The sequence below is a fragment of the Neolamprologus multifasciatus genome, chromosome 3, assembly GCF_963576455.1.
Source record: "Neolamprologus multifasciatus chromosome 3, fNeoMul1.2, whole genome shotgun sequence".
Classification (NCBI taxonomy): Eukaryota; Metazoa; Chordata; class Actinopteri; order Cichliformes; family Cichlidae; genus Neolamprologus; species Neolamprologus multifasciatus.
This window is the reverse complement of record NC_140441.1, coordinates 41,235,910-41,249,295: the sequence shown is the minus strand read 5'-3', so window position 1 is coordinate 41,249,295 and position 13,386 is coordinate 41,235,910. Positions and strand designations below refer to the sequence as shown.

At 40.9% G+C, this 13,386-nt stretch overlaps 1 protein-coding gene across 1 annotated transcript in view; it reads right to left on the bottom strand.

Annotated features, from left to right (window-relative positions):
- fgf11a (fibroblast growth factor 11a) overlaps window positions 1-13,386 on the bottom strand; it is a 101,535-nt gene that overhangs the window by 51,809 nt on the left and 36,340 nt on the right. Inside the window, exon 2 of the mRNA XM_085140536.1 lies at window positions 69-179. Coding sequence (XP_084996662.1) covers window positions 69-179 — 111 coding nt within the window. The remainder of the gene's footprint in view (window positions 1-68; window positions 180-13,386) is intronic.

Below are 13,386 nucleotides of genomic sequence, written 5' to 3'. Positions count from 1 at the left end.
CTGACTCAGGCATGAAATAGAACCCTTGTACAGCAGCAATATCTAAGAGTCTGTCCTCCTTTACTTACAGAAGGAGCTGCTTTCGTCCTTTGTGCCTTCCATGGTGCCATCCGGCAGCATCTGGAGGTAGAAGCCGTGTCTGCAGTAGAGCCGCGTGACAATGCCCTTCAGCTGAGGCTCTGCAGAGCAAACACAATGTTAAACACGTTAACGTCCGAGAACACACATACACTCTCATCAGGTGACATATATTAATGCACACGGCTACCTAAGAGGCAGGTCTTAATATTTACCCAGCGACACAGTCAAACAGTGAAGTGTGTGTACTCGTATATGCGTGTGTGACTGTGGCCTTCAACACGATTGATGGGACCTCGGCGTTGGGTAAAAACATGCATCTTTCAAGCGAGGGAGGCGAGCTGTTCAAGATGCTTTATTCCGTGTGCGTTTTTGCATTCGTGCACGAGAGGCCTCGCAGCAGCACGTCACTTCAAAAGGTGACCAATTCTAACACGCGTAGAAAAGTGTTAGAACTTCAAGGTCAGCTGTTTGAGGAATACTTAAGGAAAACATATCTATGAGAGCAGGATTATTAATTTTTTATTAGTATTTTTGTCAAAAGATTTGTTTTAGACGTGTAGTAAATTTCACTGAGGTAAAGCCTTTGTGGTATATCAGCCCGAAACACTAATCTTGTTGTAGACTAGAAGCTGTAGCTCCTTGGGTGGCCACTCAAAACTGGTTCCTAGCAAGTTAATCCCCACAGACCCACATATTAAGTTAAATGTCACCTGGTATGCTGTTGGTCTGTTGATTAATCGGCGGATATGTGTGCACTTTACTTACCTTACCGTTAAATTTACTTTAACTCTCAAAGGTATTTGTTTTAGTTTGATATTGGAAAGCACTGTTTGCTAGCAGTGGCTGGTGCTGATCTCCAAAAGTGCAGGGTAGGATTAGACAAGTTACTAGAACCATCCAAAAATTCCACATCTGGGTTTTTTTTTTGAACGTTTATTGCTTTGGAAATTTAAATTCACTGGTTTTTGCAACATGACTGACAGTCGGCAAGGAACAATCTCCCTACATTTGTTTAGCCTGCTCTCAACTATGAGCTGTATTGGACCAGCTGTCGCACTACAGATAAGTTGGCGTGTCTTCAGCTCTCCTCAAGCGCTCTGTTTCCTGCCTTTAACTGACTCACGCATGACTGAGGGCACTTTTTCGGTCCGAAGTGCTGAGGGAGACTAAATAGTGGATCAAAAGGAATGTCGGGAATGCTGAAGTGTTTCCACAATCAACTTTTAATGAGGTGCATCAAATATAGATGAGGACAGAGAAGTATGGGGGCAGCTGGCAGTTGGTCCTCAGTTGACAGCAGGGGTATGGTGTGTGTGTGTGTGTGTGTGTGTGTGTGTGTGTGTGTGTGTGTGTGTTTAAGCACATGGGAAACAATGATGTAACACAAACAAACCTCGCTGTTTTTTTATATTTCAGTAGATATTTCAGCCTGTCATAACTACTGTTTACAGTTACAGAGCACTAAAGCGTTTTGAAGTAAGAGCTGAATAAAGAAAAGAGGCACAATCTTTTTGGTCCAACACTAATGGATTCCTAAAGAAAAAAAAAACAGGAAAGCGTCATATTGACACAACTGACTTAGATACATCCTCTAGCGCTTGGAGCATTTTGACACTTGTAGTACATCTGCGATCAAAACCGATGCAGTGTGCGGCTGAAATTATTTGTTTGCTTTGTGACTCGAACATCTTTCAGGAAATCTATGAATTGAAGCTGATTACTTCTTAAATGTTCAAGCCCCACTATATCTGTGAATTAGTCAAAAGACTTGTGATGTGTAATCCTTGCTTTCATGCTGACAGCGTGACACAACGTGTTTGTGAGCTTTTCATTAGAGGCTCCGGCCTCAGCGGCGAGATTGAGTCGCTGTAACTACTAAAAGATAAGAGCTCATCCATCCAACGCTGGCTGACTAAACACAGAAGGTCAAACGCAGAGCGAGGTAATCTGTAATATCCTGAGTGTTAATCCCAAATTAAGCTTCAGCCCACACACCAGGCCATGTGCTGCTTAACACATCTGTTACAGGGAAGGGCAGAGCCCGGCGACAAACGGGCACGAGGTGGGAGGCTGACGCTGACCTTTTGCGTGACTCTGCCTCCGTGTGGCGATTTGGTGATGATGCTGTGTTTCGAAACATAGGAAGTGCTGCTTGGACACAAGGAGACTGCTGATGCATGTGCAGAGCAGAGATACTGTATTCACACACACGTAGAGCATCGCTTGAGCTAAAATGAGGAGAAATTGCCTTGAGTCATACCTCGGGCAGGATGTTAGTTAAACCGAGAGTTTAAATACACACAAACACACACACACACACTTAGAAACAGATCCAGAGTGATGCTGCAGAAAACATTTTTTATAATATTTAGAAATTAGGGTTTGCATTTTGTCTTTAAAATAAAATTGAAGTCACTGAAGCTGCATTTGTTTGCAGTTCAAAGATTCACCCTGATACTGAAGACACAGTTTATGCAATCACACATTTAGTTCTTGAAACACTTCGTCTTGGATCGAGTTAAGAGTCGAAGGAGGAATGTATCACGCGCTTATAATGGCTGCACTGCATGCCTGAGGGAATTTAAAGATTACACTCAGCTGATAGCCAAGCAGCTGATTAATCAGCAAGTGGCTGTAAAGTTATTAAAGGGGACCTAGTTTCTGTCATAAATATACTGCTATAGCGCTGCATGCTCATATTAAAGATAGTTTCACATAATGAGGTCAGTCTATGTACAAGTGCTCTGAATGATTCCAAAGCTCATGCTTCAGAAGGTTTTTTCTACTTTTGGATCTGTGTGACATCAGCGAGAAGGGGTGGTTGTCTCTAACGTGGTCATTTCGACCGCAGCCCCACAACCTACAGTTCAGCCAGCAGAGAAGATCACATAAAGTTGGTTCAGACAATGAGTGAACTGAGGGCCTGCACAAAGGCCCACAAGAAGAAAACAGAAACGGAAATGAGCACAGTAAATGAGACAGCTAATAAAGACGTAACTTCAGTTCTCTGAAATAATCCTCTGACGTCAAAAGAGAAAAATGAATAATCCTGGGGCTGTGATTATAAAGATTTTAGTTTTGTTATTAAAAATGTTTCTTTTTGTCTGTTTATGAGAACATTTGATGTCAGTCCCCAAATTTCTCCCTCATTTCCTGTCTCGTAGCAGAGCTCCCATCAAGCTAGGACAAAAAAAAACAAGCTTGCATCACAACTTTCACGTCCTCATTGGTGCAGTGTGCTTCATTTAACCCAGACCAAAGGAGAGATATAAAGATATGAATCATATTCCCACTGATGTTTTATAAACAAAGTTATTAAGTAATGCAGCTTTCTTCATCCTCGATGCCTCATCAGGACCTTCATGACTCACAGCGAATCACGCTGCTCTTCCTGTGCTTTCCACTCATGCTAAAATCACACATCTGCTATCACATAACATCGTGGTTTTCTTCTTGCTTTTAGACTGCGCCACAGTAAACAAAAAGACATTTGGAAATATAGTCTCAGTCCAGTTGTTTCTCACCAGGTTCCAATTGGTAGCTATCTCACCTGTCCAAACAAACCAATCAGGTGTGAAAATGCTTTTAGTCATCTGCAAAGCTCTAAAAACACACACTTTATAGCATCTTCTAGTCCCTTTATTCATTTCCTTTGTAACGCAGAATATCTTTTAGATTTTTTTTCTCCCCCAGGACATCTTCACAGAGCCTATACACAGCTGATTGCAGATGTTTCACGCAGGTCACAGAAATATGAAAACAAGCGGTGTGTGGGCTCTTCTTGCGTGAACCATTGTTTGTCCTTCCTCCAGTTACAGAGAAAAGTTATAACCTGTAAAGAGCAAAGTGTGTTCAAATCAATGAAAGTCATCCACAGCAGCCATTGTTGTCTTTTCACCCTTTTGCCTCTTTGTGGTGAACTCCAATGTCAGTTCCTTTCCCGTTCAGGCCAGCTTTTTAACCAATCAGCATTCAACCTAAGATTAACATCCCCGTTAAGCTACTACTTGGGTTTTGTAGGACTGCAAGCAAACACTGCATATGGTAAGTGGTACCACTTGTCCAGGACTGGGTTCCTGGTGAGTTGAGGGCAAAGACTGAATCAAGCTTGGGTTTAACTGAAGGAGACATTTTTAAAGCTCCTACTGACATCTACTTGTTTTTGTTTTAATGACAACTCTGCTGAGTTTCCCTTGGAGTTCTATTGTTGGCAGTGTGGAAAAGCCTCTTACAGCTAAAACAAATTCGCGCTTGTGCGGACAGCAGTCACACTGTCCCATCAGAACGTATCCCCGGGAAAATCGCAGCATTAGTCGACAGATAACAGAGTTTGCGAATCATATCCTGCAGCGCGAGAGCATGTGGCTATGCGTGTGTTTATACAGACGAGGATTTGTGCCCGTAATCCCACAGACATTCAACGCCAATTATGGAGTGACCTTAATAAAGAGCGGGATTAATTTCACTTATTAAGAATTTCAACCATCAAAGTCACCCTGAACCCTCCAGCTGCCCGACGCCTCGAGTCAGATGACAACTGGGCAGTAGCTAGTGTTATTTTCACGGCCATTACACACTGCAATTCTTAAAGTTTGTGTGTGTGTGTGTGTGTTTTTGACAGCTCCAACAGAATGGATTTGGCTGAAGAAGCAGAGATGGTCTGCCAAGGATCGTGTCTGTCTTTCAGTCATCACACACACACCAAACACACACAGTAGAAATATTTCTCTCTCCTTGACTGTCTTTCCCATCTTAAGTGTTCTCACAGCATAAGAGTCCCATCTACACAGGTCAATTCAAAGATTTCTTTCTAACTTTTCCCTCTTTTTCTTCTCTCTTCTTTGAGCGCTCCTTTTTTTCCTGCATCTTTGCTTTTCTCTATCTTCACTCACCTCATCCCAAAAAACTGCATGCCTAGCCTGCAGGGAAATCCTTACTTTTGCTGTTTTTAAATAGTGAAGCAGTGAGAAAAGGGGGAACAGCACTTAATCGGCAGCAGAGAGTGCTGAATGACAAACTGTCACTCAGAGGAAGAGGAGCGGGCAGGAAGAGGAGTTAGATGTAGCGAGGCAGACATGGTGAAGAAGAAAGAGCGAGAAAGATATCTATGATGGGACCATAATGTGTTTTCATGTGTTCCCCACAGGTAGTAAGTTCACTGGGAAACACTAAAGATACTGATGTTTCATTTATCCTTCCACTGTAACTCTTTTCTTTTCCTTTAGGCACACTAAAGACTGCCAAAGCTCTTGAAGCTGATGGCACTGCGGCGAGAGCTGATGATTATACTTCCATCTGTTTGTTGAGTCGTCTTCTTACGCGTTCTCTGTTCCGTCTCTGTCAGCAGCGGCACAGTCAAACTCCAGGGAGCACAGATGTGCAACATCACTTATGAAATATGGCCATTGTAGTTCATTAACTCTTGGAACAATTAAAAGAAAAACCTTCCCTGGGAGAAAATCCGCAGCTTTATACATCACATTCAAAAAGACACACTCAAAAACCATCTATGACGAACCTACGTCTTAATGTTGCTTTAATTTAAGGATGAAGTTTGTTGATATGTGTTGTTGCATTGCATTATGTCATGCAACAGTGGATTCATTTACCCTGCTCGAAATATAAAACCTTCATTCTATTAGATGAACTGAATCGAGGAAAATATAAAATTATCCCTGTCTTTTGTTAATAACATGCCTTTGTATCTTTTTACTCTCTTGCACAAATTATGAACTTTTAAGTTTTATTGTTAAGTGAATAAAACTTAAAGGTTCATAATTAGTTGCTTGCACAAATAACCTTCATTTTTTCACCTGTCAAGCTAAACCTGGACAAGCGGTGGTATGTACGAGCAACAGAAAAGTAGCAGTTCTAGTCGAACACTAAGGTCGTGTCCAAATTCATGGGCTGCATCCTCCTGAGGACCCGGCCTTCGCGGTCTACGTGGGCCGGGTCCTCAGAAGGTCGGGTAGGCCGGAAGTAAACGGCTGTGAAATTGGACGGTCTAGCCTTCTGATTAGCGTCACCGCTGTCTCGGTGGAGTTTAATAAACTCAGCCGTCTGCTCCTTGCTATCTAAAATATAACAGGACACTGGCGTAAATTCTCAACCGTCTCACACTTCTGTTTAATCAGTTTTCTGTTTGACGTTTAGTCAGCTGTGTAAAAACCAAGGAGGTACTCACCCGGGGGATTAATAAAGTTTTATTTTATATAATCTAATCGAATAACTTTAATTTCAGCCAAACCGATTTACTCACGAACAAATAAAACACTGAAAAAAGCCCAACAATAACATTTTTAGGTTGTCTAAGTGACTAATATATTACGTTTAACCTGAGTTAAAAACTCTGCAGTGATCTGAAAATGATGTGCCGGGAGTTGTGCCGTTCTCTGCGGCTTCAGTGACCCTCGAGCTCCCGGCTTGCTATCGAGCTGGTGGGTAGCAGACGAAAACGTTGAAGCACTTTTGCAAATATGCGATATCTTGATAAACCGAGCAGATATTTGATGTTTACACAGATACTTTCTCGCCTGAAAATATGTTAAAAGTTTATTTTGTGATCCAGAAAGATTAGTATGAGTAATTTTAAAACTTAGTAGCGGCCCCCCATTGTTGAAAACTGGAGTTTGGCTGGCTATGAATTCTGGGATATGGTGGGCCACGAAGGACACACCCGACCCATCCTTCAAATTCGGGGAAAAGGAAGATGCATTTGTCGGCTGCATTCGGAGGAGTCTACGAATTTGGACAGCCTTCGGCGCGTCGCTGTGACGTAATCGGTCTACAAATGCGGCTTCAGGAGGATGCAGCCCATGAATTTGGACACGACCTAATACTAGAAATCCTGACAGGAAGTGTGGGAATCTTTTCCACTTACTACCAATCATTTAAAGCTTTATATTTTTGATTTAGTTGCATCTTTTTATTAAGATGTGACTAAAGGTTTAGTGGGGGAAATGAACTGCATTAAAAGTAGGGGCTGTTTCTATCCATAGCCTCCAAGTTCAACTGTAAAGTCGCATTGCCTCTGAAGCACCTACTGTAACTCAGTGAGCTGGCTGACAGATTGTTCTTTGTGCCGCGTGACAGGTGGAAACAAAAAACAGGTAATTACTCCTCGAGGCCGAGCAGCAGTGCAGCAGTAATTTACAGCTGCATGCTGTTCATGTGAAAGAGTGTCGTCTTTACCGTCCACGCTTGCTCTTGCCATTGTGTCATGCAGTGGCAAGAGTACCAGGGGCTTTTCCAGGGTTTTTGTAAATAGGGCAGTGAGGCCAAGACACAAAAATGAGTTGTTTGTGGACAGACTTCCTGCCTCCGTAATCATGCATTAGGAGAAAACAATGTCTCACACATCTTTTCTTTTAAGTGCACCTTTGTAAAGGAGTAAGAGACACACACATAATATCTTATCTAGTTCCATTTCAACCCTGTAATTTCTCGCCAAGACAAGTGAACCAAACTCCTCTTGCAGCCAGGGCCCTGCATGTCACATCTTCATCAGCAAACTTGGTTTGTTCGGTTCTTTCATGCCATAAATCAGTTTCTCTGTTTATCCCATCCAGTGTGCAAGGATCACTTCCTCCTATCCCTCTTCCATCATGTACAGCTCTGTGGATACTGTAATTCAGTCCTTGGTCACCGCTACTTAACACGTCATGCTTCTGCACACTGGTCTCCGAAACACTCCTCGGCTTCTCCTCAGATAATAAGCTTGTAACTCCCCACTGACTCTAATATTGTCTTCCTCACCACTAGCCTGAAAGCCTGATGCTATTAATCCATGGACATATGGATTTTACAACTGCTAGTATTTCATCTCCCAGCATTTATTGCAGCCATTGGTAAACGCTCGGCAGCAGCCGCAAAAGCAATAACACATCCTGTATTGAAATAGGAACAAGTGGAGTATGATTTTTCAAATCACAATAAAAGCCTTTTTTATTTCTTTTTTTTTAATGGTCCTCCAGAAAACTGAAAAACATTCAGCACTCGGGATGAGAAAGTACTACACGAGTTCCCGTGTTTTCATATTCACATTAAGAGTGCTGCTAAATTGCATAAAATTAGGGGGTTCACGGTGGCCCCAGCTGACAGTGAATAATGGGGATAGAGGTGGGGAGAGCCTATATGGTAATGGCCATATTTACAAGGAGCATCAATCATCTCCAAACCGCCAGACGCCTCATCCCTCATAGGATGGAGAGCGAGAAAGGGGCGGGATGCCTTCAAAGCAAACTGTTTCTCCCTCTTTCCCCTTCAATCTCTCTCTCTTTCTCTCTCTCTCCCACTGCGGTCCAACTTCAGCTTTTAGGAAAATCAATACTGACAAAACCGATGAAGTGTGATCCTGCTTAAAGTTTACCAGGCCCGCACTTAAGACATGCTGTTGGTTGTAATTAAAATTACAAAAATAACACCTTTTAAAAGGAAGAAGAAAAAAAAGAAAAGAAAACCAAGAAAGCACAGTGGCTAGCTGAGAAGCGGGGAAGAAGTGGGTACCCAGTAAATCTGCAGGGAAAGTAACTGCTCGGGAAGGCAAGATTAAATTAACGTGTGTGTGTGAAAATCTGATTCTGATGTGTCAGACTCTGTATTGCAGAGGAGAGATCAATGCCCCCACACAAACAGCAGCAGAAAGAGCTGAGGAGAACAGAATGTCAGCTGGCTCGAAAAGCTGGCCGCTATCATCATTATTAGCTCATTATTGAGCCAGTTCTCTTATTATACCTTAAGTGTGTGTCTTTTGGAAGCTGTGATATGAAGATAAACGGTTAGCGTGTGAAACTGTAATGCGTGGACTTTTTGGAGTGAGAGTGAAGCGACAATTAAGCCATGAATTTGACTTTTTCGTGTGTGAGATAGTCTTCTCATTACATTTCGGACACAAGAAAAGTCAACAGTCAAATCGAGCAAACACAGCATGAGAAGCTGCTTTAGAAGAATATACTAAAAGCTATGGGGAATACTTCACGCTATTTATAATGACCAGTTTAGACCCATGCGTACCCTCATGTATATCCTAGTTTTCCTACTACTCACGCTGGCTTCAGAAAGATCACACTACTGTCCTCACAGACAATCTGCAAAACTGTGTCCTATAAATCACATTTTATTCAGAACCAGAGATGGGCAGTAATGCGTTAAAAGTACTGCGTTACTGTAATCTGATTACTTTTTTCAAGTAACAAGTAAAGTAAGGGGTTACTGTTGCAAAAAAAATTAAAGTAAGCACACTGCGTAACTTTTTTTTTTTTTTTTTTTTTGCCTGTCCCGTTTTGCTCTTTTGCCATTAGAATTATTGTCTAAAGGCGAAGAAAGATGCCCAACGGATTTACTTTACCAAATTGACCATCCCAGCTTTGCCGTAATGGTCCATTTGATTCACCTTTTATTGTTTATTTTATTTTCACTTGCTGAATACGGGACAGACTTGACTGGGGGAAAGAAAAGGGAGAAAGAAAGAGGGAAAGAAAAACAGCTGAGAAGAGGGACGGGGGAGAAGGGCACTAGTGATGGGTCGTTCACGAACGAAATGGCTCTTAGAGCCGGCTCTTTGAAGTGAACGACGCGAGGCGGTTCCTTATTGGGAGCCGTGAGGGGTTTTTTTTTTCTTTCTCTCACCCTCTCTCTCGCCCTTTTTCCCGCTAAACTTCGCACGCGCGGCCTGTACTTTGCGCTGGGCAGAGGGGGGAGGGGCATTAGTTACACTCGCAGTAGCACAGGAACAGAGCCAGAGAGAAAGAGAGCGAGGGACAACAACGTCACATTAGAAAGGTATAGTAATCATCCACTATTTTCAGTTGCAGATGATAAAGGATTCAGAAATCATGCAGGCCCAGATGACAGAGAATGTGCATCTTCTTTTTGTTTTCATATTTTAATTTATGTTTAATTGTGTTGTGGTTTGCAGTGTTTTGTGTTGTTTCACGTTAAATTTGTTTAAAAGGAAAAAGCTGAAAATTTAAATAGTTAAAAGTTTAAAATGTAAATAGTTGTTTTTTGTATTATATGATTTATTTATTACATTTTATGTGGAGTGAATAAATAAAGTATATTTATGGTGGATCTTAGAGACAAAGCACGTACAAACTCCAAAACACGTAAAAACTCCAAAACACGTAAAAACTCAGAAGCACATACAAAAGACAACAGAAGTGCTCCAGGTTTCTAGGGCGCAGTGTTGAGCTTTTGTTACCTAGTGGCTACACAAGCCAGGAAGTATCAACAACCGGATTTGGTGTGTGGTAGTAACAGGTAAATGAACTTTTTTTTTAAATTATTTGAATAAATATGAGTGCTTGTCTATAAATACACAAACAATACACACATGCTTTCAATTGTGTAATTTAAGTGATCTGGGTAGCTCTGTTTTGGAAGTTCAGTAAACGCTAGAAATGTGTTTTGGAGTTTGTACGTGCTTTTTGGAGTTTGTATATGCTTTAGAGTTTGTACGTGCTTTGTCTCTAGGGGCCATATATAAACATATATAAATAAAACCACTTTTTTTACATTAGTAATTCCTTTTCTGCATAATTTTATATTATTGTTAATGATTAAATAATTAAAGCAACAAAACAACCTGAAGAGCCGGTTCGTAGCCGAAAGAGCCGGATCTCTAAAAAGAGATATGGAGAGCGGGAGAGAGTACGACCATGCAGCGTTGAAAGCTTGGAAGTACTGACATTACTTTGTTTGATTCTGTAAAAAGTGACAAAAACATTAGCGTCTGCTGTGCACTCTGCACGCTAATGTTTTTGTCACTTGATTCAATTTTATATGACGGATTATGCAGAATAAATAGAATTGAGCTGAAAGGTCTGTTGCTTTATTACATATTCAGGTTGTGTATCATGTTTTTAAAAAGTAACTAAGTACTAAAGAGGCTCATTACTTTTGAAAATAAGTCATCAGCAAAGTATCGGGATTACTTTCCTGGTAATCAGTAATTAGTAACTAATTACTATTTTCAAGTAACTTGACCAACATTGCTCAGGACCAGTACAGCCAAAAGAAGTCTGTTAACCCTATCTGTGGAAAATGTAATGCAGGGAGAGCATCAGCAAGACAGCACAGTACAGAACAGGCATCAGGCAGTCACAGCATGAAAAGATTCACTTGGTATCAGTGGGTTGCAAAGCAGCTTGCAGATCCAACTTTATGCAATCTACAGCAGCTTAAACGGTGCATCCTATATGAGATTTAACATTCTGATGCATAGAAGGTGTCGGTGACGTGAGCTGGCATTAACATCAGATGAGCCGTTGGTATTGTGGCTGAGCATGTGGTGGCCTGTGGTGGCTTGTATCTATTTATTTGCCAAATCAAAACATAATGAGCAAAACATGATAGCATGCAATTCTGTGAAATGGTTTAATTACATCACATTTAAGTTGTTTTCCTATATGTCCTATTGATTCCAATAAAATATGTGCTTTTAAGAACTAGAGAAATATTAGATTCTAAAAACACAAATGACACACTGGACAGAATATTTTAGATGTTGCAATATTTACTATGAACTAAAACCTCTCTCTACCCTTAGAAAAAGTCATTTGCTTTTGTACTTCTGAACAAATTATTGGTATGCAAGAATCATTTTGAGAAAATATGTTACACTGAACACTGGAACAGCGAATAAATTGTGCCCTCCAGGATTTTCCAATATGAATATAATGGCTATGAATGCTGGCTGTGTTCTACAGTAATTACAAAAATGATTCACTACATTGACAAAGCAACCACACCTGGACAAGCACAAATTGATCCAATGCACACAACAAGAAAAACGGTGACCAGGAACTAGGAACTACTTGAACAGAGAGCGACACAATACACACATTTATAGGGCAGAGAGAGCGAGACATTGTGGATTAATTAGAAAAGCAATGGGTGAACTTTTTCAGTCTGCACTCTAAAGCTTAATGATTTAAAGCTTAAATGAATGGCCTAATGATTAAGTCAGAGAGAGAGAGAGAGAGAGACGAGACAGAAACAAAAGCAGCTGTCTCAGAAAATGAGTGAGGCAGAGTATATGGAGAGGAAGATAAGGAAAGGGGATAAAGAACAAGATAGAAAATGGGATGAAAAGGAGAAAGAGTGGGACAAAGACGGTGGGCATAAATCAAGAAAAGAGCAAAGATGAAGGAGGAGGAAGGGGGAGGGCACTGTCGCAAAGTGTGTTTGCAAAATATGCACAAAGATGTGGGGAGTACAAGAAAGGCAAACATAAAAGTTAAAGAGAAGTTAGGGGCCCAGGTGGGTGCAGAGAGGAAAACCGTCTGAACTTAGAGGTTATGTTACGGAAGTGAAAAGAGAAATAAAGCTACCAAATACCCAGCACTGAAACATACAACATTAAAAGTAAGTCTTAGTAAGTGTTTATATGATACTTTACATTTATTTGTTATTATTCATCTCTGGTTCTTTTCCATAATGTGTCTTTTGTCTCCCCTTACCCATAACCAGTCCCAGCAGTTCCCGTCCCTAAGCCTGATTCTGCCGGAGCTGTCTTCCTGTTAACACTGAGTTTTTCCTTCCCACTGTCGTCAAGTACTTGCTGGGTCCCTTTGGAGCCATTAGCAGGTTGTCTGATTGCTGGTGCGTTCTCTGTATTATTGTAGAGTCTTCACTTTACAATATAAAGCACTTTAAGGTGACTGTTCTTATGATTTGGAGCTTTGTAAAGAAAATGAAACTGAATTCAAACTAAACTGCTACATCACATTGCTTTACATGCGTAGACATTTGAAATCACCATTGATTATATTGCCAGGAAGCCTCTTCCACTGAGTAAAATTCATGTGTCAATTGTCAGTGTCTTAAAAATTCTGACTGATCAATTCTGCGATCAATGTTTGGTGAATCTGAAACTCAAAATGTTGATTAAATGGCCATTATCTGCTACTGAGAAATCCTCAGTAGATGGCCTCCTCCAAAATGAGTAAAATATGTTGGCTGTAGATATAACATGTTTGTTAATCCCTTTTGGATTAAAGACAAACAGCTGCATGTCCCACTGATTCATCTTAAATCCACTGCAGTGCAATGCAGAGGCAAAATTATGAAAATGTGCCACCGACAAATGTGAATGAATAAATATAGCTATAGATAGTAAATGCTAGGTAATGCTAATTAGCATGTGTGCAAAGCAGGCAATAACCCCACGAATCAAAAGTCAAGAAGCTCAAAAGTTCTGCACCTAAATCGTTTCTAATTAGTAAATGAAAACTTGGCAGTGGACATTAAAGCACTCCAACTACTAAAACTGTGGTTCCGGTTTTATTACCTGATCTCAAGGTC